Source organism: Ictidomys tridecemlineatus, chromosome 12 (genome assembly GCF_052094955.1).
Source record: "Ictidomys tridecemlineatus isolate mIctTri1 chromosome 12, mIctTri1.hap1, whole genome shotgun sequence".
NCBI lineage: Eukaryota > Metazoa > Chordata > Mammalia > Rodentia > Sciuridae > Ictidomys > Ictidomys tridecemlineatus.
The window spans coordinates 110,283,657-110,307,015 of record NC_135488.1 but is presented as its reverse complement, the minus strand read 5'-3'; the positions used below and the strand labels follow the sequence as shown (position 1 = coordinate 110,307,015).

The 23,359-nt window shown below is 38.0% G+C and overlaps 1 protein-coding gene across 3 annotated transcripts in view; it reads right to left on the bottom strand.

Annotated features, from left to right (window-relative positions):
* Positions 1–23,359, bottom strand: part of Nbas (NBAS subunit of NRZ tethering complex) — a 298,757-nt gene that overhangs the window by 64,171 nt on the left and 211,227 nt on the right. For all 3 annotated transcript variants that reach the window (XM_078029643.1, XM_078029644.1, XM_078029645.1), the window contains 2 exons: positions 16,583–16,833; positions 15,423–15,757 (listed from right to left, as the gene is read on the bottom strand). In XM_078029643.1, the coding sequence (XP_077885769.1) occupies positions 15,423–15,757; positions 16,583–16,833 (586 nt within the window). The remainder of the gene's footprint in view (positions 1–15,422; positions 15,758–16,582; positions 16,834–23,359) is intronic.

Below are 23,359 nucleotides of genomic sequence, written 5' to 3'. Positions count from 1 at the left end.
ACCCTCCCTTGATGCTACAAAATACCAAATGCTCAGTGGATTTTAATTCTCAAATCCAGTGTCTTGTTTGAGTTTGCCCATTTTGTGTTTTGTTTTTATATTCCTAGATAATATGCTTAATGAAAGTAAAAATCATATCTCAAGTTTTCTTTAAGGTCTCTCCATAGGATTAGCATGGGACTCAGTAAAAATAAAACTACAGAAACAACATTAATATTAAAAAATAGTAGCAAATATTTCTTATAATTCTTACTGTGGCCCACAAATGATTTAAAATCACAATCTTAACATCATTTATGTATGGAGCTCTAATATTTGTACTTCATAATCCATAAATGTCTGCATTGAAAAGGCAAAAGTATAAGATATTTTAATGGACACAAAATAAGGACAAAAACAGGCATTTGGCAAGAGAACAAAAGTGGAGAATAATTTTAGAAAATGGCAACACAACCTCATTCACATACTTCTTCAGACAAGTTTAATCCTGATATTCTCTTAGATTACTATCTTTTCCCAAACTTTACCTCCCACATCAAATCCATTAGCAAATCCCTTTGATTCTCTTCAGCATCTAACCAATCTTCCCATTTTCATTCCTACCACATTAAAACAAACTGCCATCATCTTTCACAGCTGCTCCCTCTCAAAGATATCCCTGTGTTTTCAGTTACCCATGGTCAATCATTGCCCAAAAAACACTAAATGAAAAATTCCAGAAATAATTCATAAGTTTTAAATATCTTATTACAGTATAGTGTCTTAATTGTTCTACTTTATTATTTTGTCATTAATCTAACTATGCCTAATTTGTAGATCAAACTTTTTCACAGGTCTTTACACATAAGGGGTGTGGGGGGGGCATTATAGTTAGAGCTCAGTGAGACCTGCAGTCTCCACACCCACTGAGCATTTTAGAGCATTTCCTGCATGCATAAGAAGGGGTCACCACACTGGGATAACTGCAGTTGTCACCTAAATGTTATAGTTCCTTCTGCCATTACCGCCTACAATATTTTTAACACAGTAACAGAGGGATCCTGTTAAAACTCCAGCTCAGATTAATTCCCCAGTAACTTCTTATTCATCCAAGGCCCTATTCAAGCTGGCCCCATCTTCTGTAACCTCACTGACCTGATCTAACCTCCATTACTCTTCTCTACCATTCCACTTCAGCTACACTGGCCACCTCCTGTTCTTCAAATGATACTAGCATGCTCCCTGTCAGCCTCTGTACTACCTGTTCCATCTTCCCTTTGATCACCAAATAGCTTGCTGCTGCCCTACTTCCTTATGGCCTTTGTTCAAATGATACTTTCTCAGTGAAGTCTTCTTTGACCATCCTATTTTAAATTCCAACAATTCAGTCCTGAGTCCTTCCCAGGTTTATTCTTCATTTGTATTTGTTACTGCTGCACATGTCTGAACTTAATCATTCTGTTTATTATCTAGTTTTAGTTTCTACCTTTCCCTAGCATGTTTTCTCACATCAGAGATGTTTGCAGGGACAAACATCTATTTAGTGTTATATATCTAGGATGGAGGTACATATTACTTATTCATTGTTATATAACAAGTTACCCCCATTTGGAAAGCTTAAAATGCTTACGATCTCAGACTTTAATCCAGAGCTGCCTAGCCAATCTATTCCCAGATTCATGATTCAAAGTCTATCATAATTTTACAATCAAACTGCTGGCCAGGACTGAGACCTAACCTCCATGCTATTCACACGTGTTAGCACCCCTGGTCCCTGGCCATCCATGCCTCTTCACTGAGCTGCTTAAAATAGGGGAGCTGGATCCCCAGAGTGAGTGATCCAAGGGGGTGAGAGAATGCTCCAAACAGAAGCCTTGGTACTTGCATATCCTAATTTTATAAATGGCATCCCATCACCTCTACTGTATTCTATTTGTTAAGAGGGTAATCAATTCCAGCCCATATTCTAGGAGAAAGAATTACACAAGGTTTAAATATTAGTAGGGACCACTTAGGGCTACCTTAGAGGCTGTCTAAACTAGCACTCAATAAATATTTGCTCAATGAATGGAAAAATTAACCAGTGATGCACATTGGAAGAACACAGGTTCCAAGTCAGATGGGAAAAAAATCATACCGACTCCTCTAAGAACATACGAATTTGTTTTACTCTTTAGCAAATTAAAAAAGGAGAAGAAAAATAATCACCTTCTCAAGTATAAGTGACACCATGCAAAGCCTGTCACAGAAGTCTTTCCTTTTATCAGTCTTGCAAAAAGAAAGTTCTTTTGCTCAGAATTGTTTACAATTTAAGAGTAAATTATGTTGTATCAAGCTTTACAGACTGCACTCCCTAAACTTCATGTATTCTACTTACTCCCATTTATTCTGTGCCTTTGATCATCAAAAATTCCTTTTTAAAAATTCCTTTTTAGATTTGCTCTTCTATGCTTATCCCCTAAACTCATGGTTGTTTGCATTTTTGTCAAGATAGAATGTGTTTACTGAACCACACTCTCACCTTGGAAAACAGAAGACAGTAGTCCCTTAAAAGCAGAAGTGTTCAAGTACAGGAATAAAGGACAATGTTCACAACTACAATAACACAAGCCAGCTGAGTGTGAATGAAAGCATATGCACTACATACTCAAAACCCTTAAAATCATCAGTATTAGTTAACGCAATTAACAAATATGAGCTTGGAACATAGAGAACATTCAATAAATACTGTCTCTTTTGTACACACAGAAAGCTTTAATAACCTTAAGTATTAAAGTTCATTTGCTATGCATGCATACATATGCCTCAATAAACTAGGAGCTTCTCAAAAGCAAGGGTCCTGGCATTCCTTAGTTGTTTACAGCAACTAGAATAATGGCAATGAAAAGGTTCTCAAATAAACATTTCCTGAAAGTATATGGAATGAATAAAAATTCAGTTCAGAATCAAAACAAACAATAACTACACCAAAATCAGCTATCAATGGGCATAGTACTTATTTCAAGATTAAAAAAATATGTATCACCTAATATTTAGTAACTGTGAAACCCTGGGGGAAAAACGTTTTATACCATTTTCATAGCTGAGTTCAGTGTGATTATAAAATAGCAACAATAATCACCATATAGTGGGGAAAAGATTAAACCATGAGCATACTACTTGTGCATGGGAGCTTCAGAGGTGCATACTTTAAGACAATCGTGCATTAGGTACATCTTTCCTACAAAAAAAACATGAAGATGAAAATATCTTCTTTCACCAATGTAATATATACTCTAATAATTACATATAAAGATCAAGGTGATTTGATATATATGCCAATCTTTACAAATAGAGATATATATCGTTTATTTGGATTAGAAGTAAAAATGTTTTATTTTGAATAAACTTAAATCCATTTATGTTTAAGTAAACAAAATATTTACTATTTATGGCAGTACATATCAGGTTTGACAAATATTATTCAATAATTTTTACTATTTTTCTATTTTGGTCTTAACTATAGTCTGTTAGAAAGCCTTATTAAGCCCATAACATTTTAAAAACCTAATTACCTGGAGAGGTGTGGGGAAGCACAATTATGGCCCCCAAAGATATCCTCGTTATTAATACTTGTAATCAATGAAAATAGTATCTTATGTGGCAAAGGGACTTTATGGGTATGATTAAAAGTAACGGGGGAGAAAATTCTGGGTTATCTAGGCGGCCCCAAGATAATCTTTGAGTCCTTTAAAAATGGAGAACCTTTCCTGGCTTTGGTGAGAGAAATGAAGTTGTTGCCAGCACTGAAGGTAGAGGAGAGGGACCACTAGCCAAGGCACGAGAGTGGCCTGTATACCCAGCAAAAGCAAACAAGTGAGTTCTCACTTAGGGCCTCTGGAAGGCAATGCAGCCTCACCTACAGCTTGCTCTAGCCCCATGAAACCCGTCTGATATGCAACCCACAGCAAGAAATATCAGACAATAAAATACAAAAAAGGACTGAAGATGTGGCCCAGTGGTTAAGTGCCCCTGGGTTCAAGCCCTGGCACCAATGAATTAATAAAAGAGGAGCAAGGAGAAGGTGATTAGAATTGGAACACATATAATCCTGGTTATTTGGAGAATAAAGAAAAGGGGATGAGAATGTTTGCAGGGAACATGGTATTTTTACTGCATTGCTGAAAGGGCGGTCACATCAAGGAGGACGTATGTAGCTCTTATTTATTTGTTGCTACACAAAGGACAACAAATAGAACAGGTGAAAGTGGATTCCATGTAAGAGAATAACACAAACATCTCTAACAAATTTATAGGCTGCCTCAGAAAACTGTAGGCTCCTATCTAAGAAAGAAAAAGATTATTATTTGCTGAAGATCCCTGACACTTGAGCAGTAAGACTAGAAGTAGAATTCTGGCTCAGCTACTAACTTGCTTCTGACTTTGAATAAATTACTCATTTCAAAATGGAGACTTTAATATATATATGTAACAGGGCCACTGTGATATTTACTGGAGATAAGGCAAAGTATTGAGCCAGTACCTGACACATAATTAGTCAGCAATAAATGGTAGCATTTATTATTACACGACATAGTACATATTGTGATTTCTATAGAAGACAGATAACAGTTTTACAACTGTTACTTTGACACCCAATTGGGTATGTGTGCTAATAACCATTTTCTCCTTTTTGGAGTTCCTCCCTTGACCCATATAGCAGGAAGCTTGTTTCATGGGTCCCCAAAAGGCTACTTCATTCTTCACCTTCCACCTCTCAGGAGGAGACACCTAACAAATGACATGGGGACAAGAAATAGATGAAGGGCAGCTAGCCCTATCCCTTTTCTGTAGCTCTACCTGACTGTAAGAGGAGCACACTCTTCTACTCCTCTTATCCCTCCAGTGGAAAAACATTTGTGGGTAAGGCCTAGGCTTCTGCTCTAGAGCAGCATCTCTATCCAACATGCTTATGTGGCTACTGAACATTTGAAAGTAACTAGCTTGAGTTGATACGTGTATTATATACACATGAGACTTTTAAAAAACTCTTTGAAAAGAAAATATTTAACATTTTTATATTGATTACATGTGAAATGATACTACTTAGGATACCTTCACCTATTTTGTTTCATTTCTTAAATGTGGCTACAAGAAAATTTCAAATTCCATAGACAGCTCACATTATAGTTCTGTTGGACAGCATTAACCAGAGGCTGCCTCTAGGACCCATGAACGAGGAGAAGGAAGCCCTTCTGACAGTGTGTACGTGCTGCAGACCCAACCGTGTGCTTGGCAAGGCTGTCTGAAGATCCAGTAGGGAATTATACACAGCAGGCAGATGACTCAAGAATCAAGCATGCCTCCCTCTGATTCTACTAACACCACCACTGAAATTTTGATTTCCATGTATCTAATTCTAATGACTGGTTGTAGCTTGAGAGAGGAAGAACAGCTGCTCTTCTCCCATCGAAATCCAAAGATATGATGGAAATATTTCTAACATGGAAATGGCACAAGCACAGAAGTCAGTGAGGAGCATGAAGCAGAGGTAGTGCACTTCTCTAGGCCATGAGGGACACAGCTGTCAAAAGCATCTGGATTTCAGTTGAGACATTCACTGAGGGCAGTTTTCACCTGAAAGAAATGTGGTCCTGAGTGGAAAACTGTCTGAGGAAGTAGGATTCTCAATCCAGTGGGATTCTACAGCCAAAATAGCATGGCTGACGGGGGCATGGCTTAAATGAGAAAATGGCAATTAAGATAGATTAGTGACTATAGACAGGGATGTGCAAAACAAATCCACCTCAGAGAGGAGAAAGTATCGATGGACAGATTTCCTTTCCTTCAAGGTGAGCATGTGTCAGCCTCTGGATGGTAGGCATTCCCACCAATCTTGGGACAAATGGGGAAGCCCAGTTAAGACTGTCTCTGCCTATTCTTCCCTCTCATACCACACAGCCACCTCTATGGGCTCTAGCATTCCACTCATGTGAGTTTGGAATAGACTAAGGATCCAAAGAATCCTTTCTGGGAGCCTTATTTTGCTTAGTTCCCATCTCAGGGCTGATGATCTGCTTTATTTTCCAATCTGCAAAGATAAGGAGCTCATGGTGATACATCTTTTTCTATTATTCTTTGAGAATCTTTGAAAATGATGAAAACCTGTTGTGGGATTAAATTAAGACAAAGAGGAGCAGAAAATTCTGCTTAATGAAACTGACTCCACCCAGACACCCAAACCAGACATCTCTGACTAAGATGGAACAGAGACTAGGAAAATTAATCTATCAGTTTCACTTTTGGTGAATTTGTGGATTTCAGATTTTCATTTAATTGAACTTTAGCTGAAAGGGTAAGAGGATCTAATACTTAGGAAGTTAATTTCTCTGAGAATTTAATAAAAGGAATTGAAATTTGGGGCATTTTAAAGTTGCTGACCTGCAGCCTATTTTCTGCTCTCACTTATTAAGCTCATTGCATAACTTCTGGTGAGTTCTAATGATCAGTGCAGTGGGGCAAAATGTGAAATAGGAAATAGAGCTTCTGGAAGCACAGGAGAAACTGTCCACTACTGACCTCAGGAGGACACTCCAAAGACTAGCAGGTACGGAGGACTTGTTGACGACATAGGACCTGCAGGGCCAGGTCCTCACAGATCCCAGCTGTCTTTCTCCCTGGCTGGCAAATGGTTTCATGATTAAACACTTAATATAACAAAAAGGTATTCCCTACTTCTCATGCTTGCACTATGAGGAGAAAATTTTTCACTCCAATCAGCAGAAAACTCTAGAAGGAAGGAAAGGTGGCATCTTTTTCCTTCACCACACTCTTCAACGCAGGATGAGAAATGGCTTAAAAGCTAAGTGGTGTGTGGCTGTACCCTCTCCACCCAGTCAGTCACTCTAGGCTTCCTGACAGTTATTTTCTGGAGCAGCTCCACATTGCCCAGTTCCACTAAGTGTACACGTGCAGGGTCCAGTGGTTGCAGAGCAGGCCGATCTCCATTCCACCTCTTCCCAAAATATTATTTACTTATCATTGATTTTTTGTTTCTATCTTTCTGAAGTCTAAGAGTGGGAGTGAGGTAGGGAGGGGAGGAGCTGTGAGTAAGCATCACCCTCAAACTCAGAAAAGAGTCACCTCTCCTTGATTTGCTATCCTGGCCACGAAATATCAAAAAGCACCCCTCGGGGCTGCCCACTTGCTGTGAGCCTCTTCCTGTCTTATACTTTGCCCTCTCATACAGATCCCCACTAATCTTGATTAATAGGAGAAGAGGTTGGGGAGGAATTAAAAACTTAAAGGCTAAAATTTATAGAAAAAAATGCTGTGTACTGCACAGTTCATAAAATTGAAAGGTGGTATCAATAAAGCATCCAGCAGGCATTCCATCTTACAGTTTCAAATTATTTATAACACTTCTTACCTCTGGAAAGCTGCTTAGGAATTAATCTATTTTAAGAAATTGAATTTTTAAGACTACCTTTTATGTACTTGCCAGAACATATTCTTATTACATTATAAATATTTAGGAAGTTGGAATGATCTTTCATATAGTCAAAGATGGTTGTGGTTTTGGGAAATAACAACCTGTGACACTGGTTCTCAAAGAGTGATCCACAAACTAAAAGAATCCCAAGACTCTTTCAAGGAATCTGCAAGTTAAACTTGATTTTTTAACAGCACTAAGATATTACTGACCCCTATTCTACTGTGTTGACATTTGTACCGAGGGAGGAAAAGCACCGGTGGATGAAGCTGTGAGTACATAGCACAAATTAAACTATGCCATGAGTCACTATTTTTTATTGTCATTGTGACGTAAAGTTCCAGTAAAGAACAAAAATTATATATTAAATATCAAACATTGAGTGCATTTTTTAATGATTAATGATTTCTTCTCTGTGAAGAAATAAGATCTATGCATAGAGTACTTATGTACTGAAGTAGCAGAAGAAAAACTAAAATTATGTGAGTTGTGAGCTGAAGTAGCTGTTTTTACAACACCATTTTTGCTTGAAAGAACAACTGGTAGACTATGATTATTCAAACTTGGATATTTGCAGACGTTTAAAAAATTTAGGAATGGAAGGATTCTCTCCAAAGTGAACAAAGCAAACCTGTCACTTCAAGGAAACCAGTGCACTATATCCATTGTCAGTGATGAAATTTGAACTTTCAAGCATAAATTGGAAAATGTGTTTTCACTATTGTAGGCTTGACTATATCCCAACCAGACAGATTTAGCTGATGAGACCGGTGCTCATACTAAGGCATGTCATTTTTTTGAATATTATATAATGCCATGTATCAACATTTGAATGATCTGCATAAATCAGTGATCTAATTATTTCCAAATGCCTAATGCAATTCTATTACAAAATAATGTGTGAGTAAGAGATTGATTCAAAATGCAATCTAGACTAATGGTTTTAATGTTAAAGGATACAAAAGGTTCAATAATATTTTTAGATTCCACATTATAATGTTTAAGAATCTACCACTTGTTGAGTTTCAACGTAGTATCAGAGTACATACCAAATTATAGGCTATTAAAATACCAATCTCGTATCTGTGTAATGCTGGATTTTCTTCATGTGCATCAACCAAAACAGGTAAATTACAGAAACAAATATGAACTATGTTATATTAAGCCAGATATACAAATATAAAACAATTTTACCTTTTCATTGTCTTTTGTAGTGTCTGGAGACAGTGATTTGTCATTCAAATATGCCCAGGTGCCCATCAATAGATGAATGGCTAAACAAAATGTGATATACATACACAATAGAGTTCTATTCAGACATTAAGGACAATGAAATTTTATCATTTGCTGCTAAATGGTTAGAACTAGAGAATATCCTGCTAAGTGAAATAAGCCAGACTCAAAGTCAAAGGTCAATTTTTTTTTCCTCTCACATGCACAAGCTAGAGAGAAAAAAGGAATAAAAAAGGAGAAATCTTATAAAAACAGAAGGGAGATCAAGAGAGTAAAAAGTAGAAGTGGGGGCCCAAGGCACTAAACAAAGTTTTAAAATATACTATTCACGTCAATCTATAAGGGGTCTATTATTAGTCACATTAATTAATGTTAAAACTTTGTTTTCAACTTCTAATATGATAAATACTGATAAATAGAACATTTATAAACCAGAGCTCCTTAGGGTTCTCAGTAATTTTTAAGACAATTAAAGTATCTTGAGTTCAGAAGTTTTGAGAATCTATGATAATAATTAATTAAATGACTACTTCAAGAGTACCAGCTTCATACCATGCTAGGAAGTAGGGAACTGAAGATAAAAGGCATCATCCTTGCCCTCAAAAACATCTCTAAATTCAGCTCTGTCTCCCCATGTGTCACCTTCACAACTCTCGGTACATGATTATTATTATTAGCCACGATGTTATGATTCAGCAAGGAGGTCCCACCAGATCTCAGCAAATGCTGACACCATACCCTTGGACTTCCTAGCCTTTAGAAAGGAAAAAGAAAACAAATTATTTTCAAAACCAGCTAATTAATCTCAAAAGAAGAGAGAGATGAAGTACAGAGTCAAGATAAATCACCTCAAGGACCAATTTTAAGAAGGGAAAAAATTAACTTGGAGAATTGATATATGTAAAGAAATACTGAGGTGAAGGTTGCACAGACCCAGAAAATGATGCAGCCAAACAGGAACTCTCCTTGGAAGAGGCCGAGATGACAAAAGTGTGGTCCTTTTTTTCTAGGACCCCTTACTTAGCTAGTGCAGTAACAGCCACAAGACTCAGCAATGTCTGCAGGTAAATGCAACTGAACAAAAGGGAGGCTCTGGAGCAATCCCTGTGCAGTCCTGTGATTTCATCTGGCAAAGTAAACCTGAGCTGATGATCTTAGCTGCGTCCCTAATCTTGAGAACTTCTGATTCCCAGTCCAGCTGGAAACAACTCTTGGTATGTGATTATTGTTCTTACAGAAACAGGATGAAAACTAAATAAGAGAAATGGATTCATTTGGAGACTGAAATATTCCTAAGAAAGGAGCAGCAGAACTTGAGAAGCTAGAGTTCTGGATGGAGAAATCTGACAAAGACACAGATATGAAAAAGGATTGTACTCTTAAAACTGCAAAGGCCAGTGTCTTTGAACACTTCCAGAACTTGCAAAAATGTTAAGGGAGTATGAACAGGTCATCACTGAAGATGGCACAGGGTAGAAGACCAGGAAGAAAATAAACAGGATAACTTGGAATTAAAGAGCACCATAAAGCCCCAGGTCTGGTTGTAAGGCACTGTAATAAGGGACAAAACTGATGGTTTCAAAATGCCAAAGCAGGAGAAAGACGATGGATTCCAAAGTCACAGAGCAGAACAAACCAAAAAGCAAGAAGTAACCTAGTCTTCTGTGTCTTTTCCTTTGTATTTTGGAGGTGGAAAGAGGACCGGGTGGAGTAGGTAATACTCTATACTGACAACTCATCAACAGGTTATTGACTTGGGACATTCCCAGGTGACATCTGGTGATTTCATGATCCCTATTATATTGGTTTCTGAACCTTAAACTAGTATCACTGATGTAGGAATTCCTCATATTTTGAATGTTTCTGAGAAGAAACATTTTGGGTGGCCTTGTGAATATTACTCTCACCAGGAAAAATAAAAACAGTTCAATAATTCCTATGTGTCTGAATCTGATTTTATCCAACTTAACCATAGTAATATAATGCTTCTGAGCAAAACTGAAGTGTTCACTAGGAATTACAAAATTATATTTATTAAATGATGCTATAGTTTGGATCTTGAATGCTTCTCAAAGGTCCATATGCTTTAAGGCCTGGTTCCTGGCTTGATGCTGCTGCAGGGGTAGAAATTTTAAGAGGTTGAGCCAAAAGGAGGTCTTTGGGTCACTGAGGGTCTGCCCTTGAAGGGGAAGAGTGACCCTGCTCTCCTCCCCCACTCTCTTCTCCCTGATCATGAGGTAAACAGGTTGTTCCACCTGCCATGAGTGATAAACTGTCCAGTTGATCATGCACTCCAATGGCCAAAACTATGAGCCAAAATAAACCTTCTCTCTTTATAAGTCTATTATCTAAGGTATTTGTTATAGTAATTTGAGGATTTGTTATAGTAATGTGTCTAACATGTTAGATACCCAGTAAAGATTAAATATGCTTCAGTTCTTGTCATCATTCCAACCTCATGAAGAATGTACTTCTCAAACTGTTTTACTATAGATTTTTTTAAAATTTCATTTTTAGTTTCTTTCAAGCATGTTTTCCATTGCTTGATGTCTCTGATGGTAACTACTGAGGTATGCAACATAACTAAACCTGAACTTCTCATGTTCAATCTGAAACTACATAAACTATGTTTGATTCATGCATCAGAAAATTATATGTCAATCCAGGTCTGGTGGTGCATGCCTATAATCCCAGCTCTCAGAAGTCAGGAGAATTGTAAGTTCAATGACAGTGTGGGCATCTTAACGAGACCTTGTCTCAAAATGGGGGGCTGGGGTTGTAGCTCATTCATAGAGTGCTTGCCTAGCATGTGTGAGGCACGGGGTTCAATTCTCAGTGCCACATAAAAATAAATAAAACAAAGTAAAGGTCTGTTGACAATATTAAAAAAAAAAAAAAAAGAAGTGTTGGGTATGTAGTTCAATGGTGAAGTACCCCCGAGTTTGATCTTCAATACAACAAAAAAGGGCAGATAAGTGGTTTAGCATTTGCCTAGCATATGCAAGGACCTGGGTTCGTTCCCTAGTAAACCCTCCCCAATCCCCATGTCATGTATCATTCTAAGCAATTAGATAATACACTTTATCTCTTTATCTAAACATTTTTATATAGACCACTTAATCATTATGGTGAAAGACATTTCTATTCTTAGTTAAAAGACAATATTAGCATAGCAGAGACTCTCCAGTTACAATGCAACCCCTTGAGAGAACTTAAAAAAAAAAAAAAAAACATGATTTGACCTAAACAAATTTTACTCCCCAATTTTTTATGCCAAGTTGTTCTTCTATCCTATTATGGAATAATAGGATAGAAGAACTTAGAATTTGAACAGCTATAATATGAAAGATGCCCTTCTACTGTTTCCATAGCTTCAGAGGCAGAACCCCAAAGTGGGGACTACAAGGAGGAAGAAGGGGAGAAAACAAGAAGGAAGGAAGGACAGACGGGGGCTTCATTATCAATAGAACTGGTGTCTGAAGGCCAGAGGATTGACAGATACGAGGTTTCCAGCCATTTTTATGCTCCAGTTCAGGAGCGACAACATGTTCCCACAGGAACAGTGGTTTACAACAGCAGTGACTTGTCAGTGGTGCGTGCTAGAATGCCAGGCACCTGAGGGACCAGGGGTGAGGGGAGCAGGAAATGTCTATCCCATTCCTGGTTAAAAAGTACTGGGAAAGATACTAGAAGGCCTTTTTAAAATTCCATTGACACCAAAGGGTACTTCAAGAATTCCAGCAAACTTCTTGATAGATTTCATAAGTGACAGGAGTAATGTCCTGCCTATGGATGTGGCCACATTAGTAACCAAGAGTAAGTAGAAAACACAAGGGCAGGGGTTACACAGATGTTTCCCGTATCTAACCACATCAGGTCTGAACCAAGCAATGCTGTTTAGACCTGCCTTTCATCTTCTGTCTTCCTAGACTTACCACCTACTAACGTGCTCTCTGTCCTTTCCATGATAATTTCTTTAATGCCGAGTTGGATAAGCAATAGGAGAGCAACTCTAACCTGACCGGATCACATAAAACAATTTGGATTTGCAGCAAAAGACTTTAAACATTTGTGTCCTTTTCCCTTTTGCACATTCATCACCTCAAATGACGTTAATATTGCTTTGTGAGCATTGCCCCCAGAATTTCTAAGAATTCTGCTGATGTGAGAGTTAACTAAATGACTGTGACCAGGAGTGTGGGGAGTCCATCCTGCTGTATTACCTGGACTGGGCACTCAAGGTTTGGGATATTCCTGACTTCCAATATCTGAACGATTACTGCTTTTTTTTTTTTTTTAAATATACTCTAAAATAAGCTTACTACTTCTGAAAATTTGGATCTCAAATGTGGGTACACATTTGAAAACTGAACACTGTATGAATAGTACACACTTATTTTACATTTTTAACATCATGTACAAGCTGTGGGAACATCTGGTGTTTTGCAGATTTGGACAAATCCAGCTGCATTTCCTCTTCCAAATGTGTCCTCTGACATGTGTGGGTTGTGTTTCATTTTTATATTCTCTCTCTATAAATAGGACAGCAGTGTGTGGCTTTAAACATTTATCTAAATTTTATACTTTTCCTCTCTGATCAGAAAATTAAAAGCTTGCTGATTAATAAAATGAAAGCAAATACTATAGCTAGACTAACAAAAATTACTTCTAGATGTAGTAGTCTAAACACTCTATATATCTACCTGACGATAGAAAACCATCTCTTCAGAACAGCTACAAAAAACATCTATGCTTTGGATGTAGCATCTGAGCCAAGAGGAAGCAACAAAAGCTGACTGACTTCATCTTCACTGAGTCAGCCAGGCATTTTCTCCTCAGAAAAATAACATAGGAACAAAAGATTATGCCATGCATTTTCAGATGGTTGGTAGACATCTTAAAGTGCAAGATTACGATTAGATGAAGCGATGAAAATGTGCTGTAACTTAAAATCAGACTCAAAACATAAATAACAGCTAAAACTCTAAGTGAACCCTGTACCACAGTCATAAGTTTAATCATTAATAAGTAATTGCTGCTGGAAGGTCTAAAACTGTCAAGACACACACCTCCATATACATGCTCAAATTAGCATATGGCCTTTGCTAACCAGTCCTACACCCACATAAAATATTTAAAACCACCTTTAGCCTGAAGTGGGGCTGAGAGACTGCCTTAGGAGGGGACTCCCCCATTGCCTCGGCTGGTCTCCTTGCTTATCTGCCTTTCAGCCAGGGCTTAGGCCCCAGCTCTGCGGTTACTTTTCTAGGATACAAACTGACCACGTGGATCTATTTGTTCCCATATATTACCAGGCTCCTGCATGGCCTCTCTCATTTGGACCCAGCCTTACTATGGACATAGCCCAGGACAGTCTGTTCTTTTGGGTCCGAAATGCTTGGGGTTCTCTGACCATCGCATCCTACCTGTCTCTAGACTGGCTCCAATGATTTGTTCTATGACTTTTGAGGGGTGGCACAGTTCAGTGACGAGGCGTAAAGGCTACAGAGGAAGTCAGTCTCCCTCGAGTTCAATTTGTGGCTCCTCATTACCAACTTAGCTTTGTCTATAAAGTCAGAGTAATAATGTTTTCTTCCTCACAGATTAACTCAGCCCTGACTCTGCCTTGGAAAAGGCAGAAGACCTGAGGCCACACTACATAGCTGATATGTGACAGATTCAGAGTTCAAAGCCAGATTTGCATGACTCCAAACTTATGATTTTTTTTTTTAAATATACCACAGCATTTTTCTTTAAAACAATTCTTTCTTCCTTGAAAGTAACAAAAATGGTTATCTCCTTTTCAATGCAGTGCTTATAAAATTGAACCAAGTTGTTAATTAAATTACTTGGGTTACAACAATTTAAAAAAAAGAAGTCTTTGGTTATACACAACTTGCATCTAGTTAGGTAAAACCTAGCCTTCTCCATAGAGAAGTGGAGTTTGATCCACTCCTATGCCAACCTTCAAATGAATGGTTTGTATTCTCTTTAATTATCCGATTTCCAGGATACTAATAACTATAATGAAGCTGACTTGGGGTAAGGAGAAAGCAAAGATGGGCAAAAGGAGATTTTATTTTTAAAAAGGCATTCCAGAGACAACAACTTTCTGTAGAGGCTGGGAGATTTTCCAGAAGAGAGAACACCTGGGGCCCAAGCAATGAGAAAGGATATTTTCCTAGCAATAAAACCTGGGTGAGTGAGAGAAGGGGAGAAAGACCTCCGCCATCTCTTCTGAGGGAAAGTACACATTGCTGAGGGATTGAGAGCAGCTATTAAGATCAACTCCAAGGGTTCAGATCTGAGCTTGGAAAATTGGAAAATGTGACAGGCAGTATCTATCTCCAAGCCATAAGCTGTGTGATTTTCAATGTGAAATATTTTAAGGGCTCAATTTAATACAGACAAATTGTTAGTCTGAGTTCTGAATAAAGGTATTCTTGGCTTGACAATGGAGTTTCTTTACCCTTGAAAATGTATTTTAAAACAATATATCATCAAAAACTACACTATGTATAAAAAAATCATGTAAGTTAGAAAAGGTGAATCTGATTTTCACTATCTAAACATCTGTAATAGAGAAAAATGATCCCAATTAAAACCTCATGCTTAGCAAAATAAATAAATAAATAAAAATAAAAACTAAAAGGAAAAAAAAATCAAAGGACAAGCAATCTACAGACTGAAAACAATTTTCATTTCTTCTAAACCACTCAACATACTTTCTTTTGGTTACCTTGGCCACAGCCTTTGGAGAGAATGTAATCGCATCCACCACAGCAATGAGGTCACCTGGGTGGAGGCGGTCAAAGTATTTCACGCAGATATCATAGGCATGAAGCCACTCTGGGGAGGACTCTGGGATTTGCTTGATGAGGTGAGGGTCTCCAGTCCAGAATAACTTCTGTAACCAAACAGTGTACAGAGAGCTGGGCAAAAGCATCCGTCCCTCCTTTGCAGGGATTTTGGGAGCAAGCTTGGAAATAGATAAGATATTTTGACTTGAAAGAACTGGCTCCAGTGCATCAAGAGGATTCTTATTTTCATCTGTCAATTTTTTGTAATTAAGACCTAATGAGAAAAGAAAGTGGGTAAGCGGTTCACTCAGATATATACACACACACAGAAACAATCTCCCATTTACACTAGACAGTTGGTTTCATTTAAAGATCAGAAGATCTGAGAACTGGTCCCAGCCTGAAACTTGATTAGCTCTGCAATCCTAGACAGGCCACTCTGTGTGCTTCAGTTTTCTCATGTGTACACTCAGGAAGGCAGTATCTTCTCACCTCCCCAGGCTTCCACAAGTCCTAAGTCTTCTCCAGACTGCATTATATTTGTTATTTATCTAGCATTTCACCAGCTACCTACAGACAGGGATTGATCTTAGCCCTTATTCCTTTGTAAGTGAAAAAAAAAAAAACCCTGAAATACATTCTCAAAGCTGCTATGAATATCAAATAAATATGGACATGAAAGTGCCATGCAACTTATCAGAGATTTAACAGTCGTATTAGCATGTTTAATTTCTTAATTATGAGCACAGGGACCCTATTCTAAAGATTTCCACAATTTATCAAAGATGCAAAGGCTCTTTTTCAAGTGTTTCATGCATATTTTTAAATAGGCTCCATTGAAGTGAACTTAAATGTTAGTCAATGGAAACAGGGATAAACCTCTGGAACAGGAGTTGAAGCTGTGGGTTTAAGGATTAGGTTTATCAGAACTCACTGTAGGACTTTCAACAGGTGTCTTTTTCTGATGTTTAATTCCCTCAGCTGTTAGCGAAGGAATTGAAAAAACAGAATAGTAACTACAGTTGATCAACTTCAATATTCTGTGTACAAAATTGTGTACAAAAAAAACCAAGTTTGAGCGGCGACATGAGCATCCTACCTGATGCGACAACTTTAAACTTCTTCAGCAGCCGAATGTGGGTTTCTGGCTTAATGGCATATCTACCTAAGTCTGCACATCCACAGTTTTCCAGAAGAGTGAAATAATACAGCAGCCTTTCGTGATCAAGGCCACCAATAGTGGGGTAAATATACTTGGCCATGTGCTTCTGAAAGGCTTCAGGATCAGTCTTCAAAGTCTGGAGGAGATGAAGGGCTTGGGCCCGCTTTTCAATTTCTCCTGTGGACAAACTGAAATTAAGAGCCAAAGAAAGTGTTGAGATTTGGTTCCTTTATCCAACAGCATAATTTTTAAAAACTCAGCTGGAAAGTCTACTTCATTCAGATCCCTTCCTCTTGCCTAATCAAAGACTTTCAGCCAGCAGGATCCAGGAAGCTCTTAAGAGAGGATAACAACACACGTCAGATGCTGACCACTGCACCGCACGGCCCTCATATTACTTACGGGCCCTGCAGCCCTGTGAAGGAGGGCGTCCCTGCATCAGAAGGGTTGTTCAATGCTTCCCAGCTAGAATACAAACCAAGATCTATCAGCTTCCACTGTAAATCATTTACCCATGTCACACAAAAAAAATTTAAATCTGCACTTCAGTATAGAAACACTACAACCTTATTTCAAGAATTCAGGAAACAGCGAGGGGAAGAAAAAGTCCAAACTTTCAGGCATAAGTGTTATATCTAAGAGTCTTGAATTGATATTCTATAGATCCCAATTTTATACTGTGTTCAAATTAAATGGCAAAGAAGAAATAAGTGTATTTTCTCTTGAATTAACTTTAGTAATACTACTTGAACAAAACACGTATCTTAATATTTTCATACTAATGTAAATGTCTTCGTAAGATAATAAAAACCATTTAAGGTTAACTTATTGGGGTTAAAAAAAAAAATCAAGCATTTTTGTTTGTTTGGTCTGTGTTTTGGACAGAAAGGAAAGGAGTCCACTTTGGTCTACGTTTGTCCCTGGATAGAAGTCTCAGGTCTAGTGCCACCACAATGGCCTAGAGAAAACATTTTTAGTGCTCCAATTTTAAGGGTCCTTAAGGCAGCCCTACAGACTAACAGAAACGTCCAGTTTCCAAGATTCCCACAGGCAGAAATAAAAGTATCTGGGGGCATCAATGAGACCCTGGGCAAGAAAGTTAGATTTCAGGTGACTTTAAAGCAACCTCTCTGAAATATGATACCCTGTTTACTAGAATTACCATTTTTAGAAAGTGCCAAAGGGGATGTGTGTTTGGCTTTTGTACATGAACAATATAAATTGTGTTTTAAAACTTTTATGAGACTATAAAAATTCTTGGGATAAAAGAGACAATCTATAAAATCAAAATATAATTTTAAAAACGTTTCTTTTTACTTTCACTTCAAGAGAAATGTTGTTTTCCATTAAGACAGTTCAAATATTTGCAAAAATATATGCAAAAATATCCCTATCTATAAAATTTTCCTTCACTGCCTCTTCTGAGTCACTGACATGCTAAATATTCTGATACCCATAACATATTTAATTATTATACTATGATGGCATAGATCATATTACATCTTGTCTAACTTTAGTTTGTCAGTACCAAGGTACAGTGTGTGATACAAAAGAACCATTCAATAACATGACTTACAAATGCCAAATAGATGAGTGGATGTCCTCTATAAATAGGTGTCATCTACATACAAAGCACTGTGCTCTGGGAAGGATATAAAGATTTACAGCACAGAACTCTCCTCCAGGTCTGAAAATCGAGTTTAGTTATACGTACTTGGCATTGAACAACAATGCAAACCAATGGTAAGTGCTGACAAAGGACATAAAATTGTATTCTAATTAAGAGAAAGATCACTAAAAGCTATGACTGCAGAAGTAGAAATCAATGATAACAGAAGACTTAAAGAAGTACTTGAGTTTGACATTGTAAAAAGAAATGAAGCAGAAATAACATGATTCAAAGTACCACAGCAAGAAAGCACAAGGCCTGATCATGGAACTGGACAACAGAAACGGCGACTGTTCAGAAAATACTCTTGACCCCATCATTACTCTTAATTGTGCAATGTCATCTCTGGGGGGGGAAAAAACTGCACATGGTAGTATAGGAAAGTGACTCACAGTAACTTGCAAAATGAGATCTGAAGACAATGAGGAGATAATAAGCCATGTAGCCCCGCTAAGATGATGCACATTGACAAAGACTTGCAAGCAGAAAAAGGTGCAGAACAGAGAAGAAAAACAGATTTGCCTTGATTATGGTGACTGCTAGGCTAGCAAGTTAAAACTGGGTCATTATCAACTCATAGTTAAAGAAACTGCTATCAAGATAGGTTACATGACTTGCCTAAGTCCAAGCATCCAGATCTGTCTGGACTCAAAAGTCTAAGTGTGTCCATACATCACACAGCAGCCATTGACTCAAGGTCAAGTGTCCAAACCAACCACTTGAGAAATAGCACAGAAAGCACTGCTGCAATAATCTCAAAGGGCTCTGCTGTCACACTTCACTCCTAACACCCTGATAAACAGTATTCAAGACAGATTCATCCACAAAATGGAAAACAATGACTAAATCATAACAGTCTATTTAGCTCATCTGTGTTTGACTTGATTTTGGATCTAGTCTGTCTCAATCAACATTACTTTTTCCTGTGCCCACCCACTTATTCTTCTGTGCCTACAACTCAGTTTGTCTCATGTGCAATTTTACCTAATTATCTTGTCAAGAAAGATAGTGGAATACCTTTACTGACACTTGATAAATACCCAAACCTCCCTTTTCAGTAAATTACAATGTGCTGAGATCTTTTATAGATGCCAGTAATCAATAGCTGTTTTAATAGTTTCCATTGAAAGAAGCTGTTATCTTCCCTTTGGAACAAGAAATGAAATCTCTGCCTAGAAAACAATTCCAAAGAACTTACATTCAAGAGAGTAGGAAGAAATACCATGAAACCACTATGGACTTTTCAGTAATCAAATTAATGATTACCCTTAAAAACAGTTTAAGTGCATTTTCCTGAACCAAGTTTAGGTATAAAGCAGCTAAAATATACAGTGCATATTTAACTTTCGAAGTTTAACTACAGGAAGAAGCTAGCGTTAGCTGTACTCGATGCATAAGGGATAAACTTTTAGTACTAATCCCACCATTAAGGTGTTCTGTAACTGCTTCAAGTTACCAATCGTCCCAAAATATGACTCAAAATCAGCAAGTATTGAAAGTTAGAAAACAAGTTTATTTAAATACATTTTTCTGTACTCAGTCTAAGACTGAGTGATAATGCAATTCCATTAGCTGACTGAAAGGGATACTTAGAATGTGAGAGGGAGGAGGAAGAAAGAATGGGAGAGGGCTGCAGGGCGAGGCTGAAGAGAGCAAGGGGATGGGATTTAAATGGAATTTAGCAATAACCTGCCAGTGCTTCTGCCCCGATTGCCTCGTTTATTCCTCAGAGTAACTCTCTGCAGAAGACCTCGTTATTCTTGTTCTCTGAGGTAAGCCAAAGTACAGATAAAAATCCCATAACTAGTAAGAGATGGAAACTGATTCCAAGTTGGGTCTCCCAAATTCAGATCTCTGTTTTACTCAATAAAGCAACAGAGCCAATATTTTCATATGAGACTGTATATGTGAGAGACAGTTCAGTAGAGTACTTATGGCCATTTCCCCAAAGACTAGTCAGTCCCAAAGCATGGAGGTCTACAAATCCACAGGAATGACCAGCATGCTAACTTACAACTACTCGTGCAAGGGGATCAACCCAAGAAGGGTAGGGTGTGAATGCCTCAGGATGACCCCGATACGGCAGCCTGGGGCTGCAATGCAGCTTGCAGCAGCACCTGTGACTACTAGAGAGAGAATGTAGGCAAAATGAATGTCACCAACTTTTCAAAAAAAAAAAACCCACCCAGAGAGTTGATGGAAGAATCAGCAATGAATATCTCAGAGACTAGTTTCTGTCACACTGATACTCTGAGTTCCTTTATAGAACATTGTCTGCTATGAATGGAGTGGTCAAGTTAAAAGCAACAGAAATTAGTTATCTTCATTTTGTAAGGCCTTGTGGATTTGTGTGTGTGTATATACAAACAACAGTTCTGGTCAAGTTCTCTCTCCTTAGATCAAAAGAAAAATCAAGGGCTGGAGATAGAGCTCAGTAGCAGAGCATTTGCCTGGCATATATATGCAGGGTTTGATCCCCAGCCCTGACCAAAAAAAAGAAATTAGAACCAAATTTATGGCTCAATTTAAAAAACCCTGAAAGGCCTATGATCTGAATATCTACATGCAACATTCCTTACTCTATTATGTATCTTTCCTGGTCCTGGATTTTTCTTTTAATTTTCAAAGTTATAACAAGCCTTTAATAAACTGAGGTACCTTAAATTCTAGGAAATAGGTATGGCTTTAAATCTCCCCCCTTCATATACTAATCACTCTGATACCACCTCCTCAATTGTGTCAGGGTCTTCAAGGGAGAGGAACCTGGAAGAGGCAGACAGAATACTATACAACATGGCAACCTGGACACAGACCTCACTGAATGATCAATAACAACCCCAAGTCATAAATTTGGTCTCATCTGCTTCAACTCAGAAAAAGACAGATACACTACAGTTTGTTCTAACTCCTCACAGAGATACCATGTTCTTACCCATCTCTGCATTTGAGATGAATGAATCCTCCCTAGAGAATATGAAATTCACTATGAAAAATAGCACAGCACATCTAGGGTCCCTGTGAAGAGGAACCCTTTTTATGGTACTTACTAAACTTGCAATTTACCTTTGGGCTATTTTAGGGGACAGGGAGAAGAAGGGGTCCCTATTAGGTTATAAGCTACATGGGGACAAGAATGTGACTCAGCACATTGTGCTTAGAATACAAAGATACTAAATAATAATACCATCAACATTAATAGATATAGTTCTAGTATATCAGACACATAACTCCAGTATTTTAAAAGGATCCTGTGTCCAAAAGTGAGAGACACTCATGGAGTCAGCAAAATTAACAAAAATTACAGTAAGAGAAATAACCAGAATAGTACTGAAAGAATCATCTAGTTACACAATTTCCACAGATTTCTTCCAATCTTCACAACCCTCCAGGGTAAGAATAATAGTCCCTATAACTAAGAAAACAGTGACTTAAGAGAAATAGGAAACACTCAAAAGGCTGCACAGTTGGTGGGTCTGGCCAGTAGCACTGGATCTTAAAACTTGATTTGATTCCAAACCCCATGCTGACCCATCAGGTCACATGCCCACTGAGAGCTCCTGCTGTCTGTAAGATCCACCAATGTCTAGTGCAGCCTCAGGGTGAAATGGATACTAAATCTGCAGTGAGTGACAAGTCCACCTAGAGCCTCAGGGCAGAACATACTCCAGCAGGACTAAGCAGCCATGAGAGACTGTCCAGCAGTTGCAAGTGACTTAGGCATGACCATGGAAAAGCAGTATACTGCTTAAAACAGTGTAAGAAGGGGGAAAAGAAACCAGGAACTCAAGTATGGGTGTTTATGAGAACTCCGATAGGAGAGATACAGGAAATAACTGCCCTTAGTGAGGCACTGATCATGCATTGCCTGCTGTAGGTTAAATATTTTACCATTAAATCATTGTTATTATTCCTTAAAGAAAATGAACTTCAAGGAAGTGAATGTTCTGGTCTAAGGACTCAGAGATAGGATGACATCAATGGGATCTGATCTAGCCATCTGACTGGAGGGCTCATACTCTACAGGCTGAGGACATTCCACCACACCTGGCTATGAAGCTGCTGTGGGGGTCACACCTCCAAGTCCACCAAGAGATGAGGGAGAAGGTACAATGACAGGGGAATGAACTCCATGGAGGGGAGGGGGTGATTTATTTATTTTTTTAAAGGAACAGTTTTATTTACTAATTTACTATTAATTCAACTATAAATGATGGGCAATTTTTGTATAAACAAGGCTGATTTCTAATAATCAGATTACCAAGTTTGATTAACTAGTTGTCTGGAAGAGGTGATGCACACTTGTTGCCCCAGTTACAAAAGAGGCAAAAAGACCACAAGTTCCAGAACCACACAGGCAATTTGGCAAGACCTTGTCTCAATGAAATTTTTAAAAAGGCCTGGAGTTACAGCTCAGTGACAGAGTGCTTGCCTAGAATGTGCAAGGCCCTGGGTTCAATTCCCAGTTCACAAAGGAAAAAAAAAAGTTTGAATAGTAAGGCAAAGGGTTTTAAGTAAAGAACACAGAGGACCTAACACACTTGCTAAATCAATATCAAGTGCTTTGCCACTCACAAGTAATGATGCCAGGAGCTAATGATTTCCTGGTTTGTAATTGCTGTGCATCTGCATAATCACACTGCTATCAGGTATAATGATATGCCAGGAACAGTTTTGTACATTACTCGACTGCCTGATAATTTATAATATATTCAGAGACCAATGAAGCTTCCTGTTTTTACAGATACGGAATCCTTTTATGTAACAAAGAAAAAAAAAGAATTAACAAAATGCCATGATATTTTTAAAAATGCCAACATACACATCAGAAGAAACATTTATTTGAACATACTATTATGCTTGAAAAATAGTGAGGCCAGGGCAGTATTTATCATAGATAACAGTGTCACCATGTAGTAACCTGATGAATACTTAAAATGAAGTACTTAAAATTTCACTAATAAAAATTAAAGATGCAACATCATAAGCATCTCTTGACCCTTCAGCAGGATTTGACCCCACTCAGTTCTCCCTGCTTCTTAAAAGGC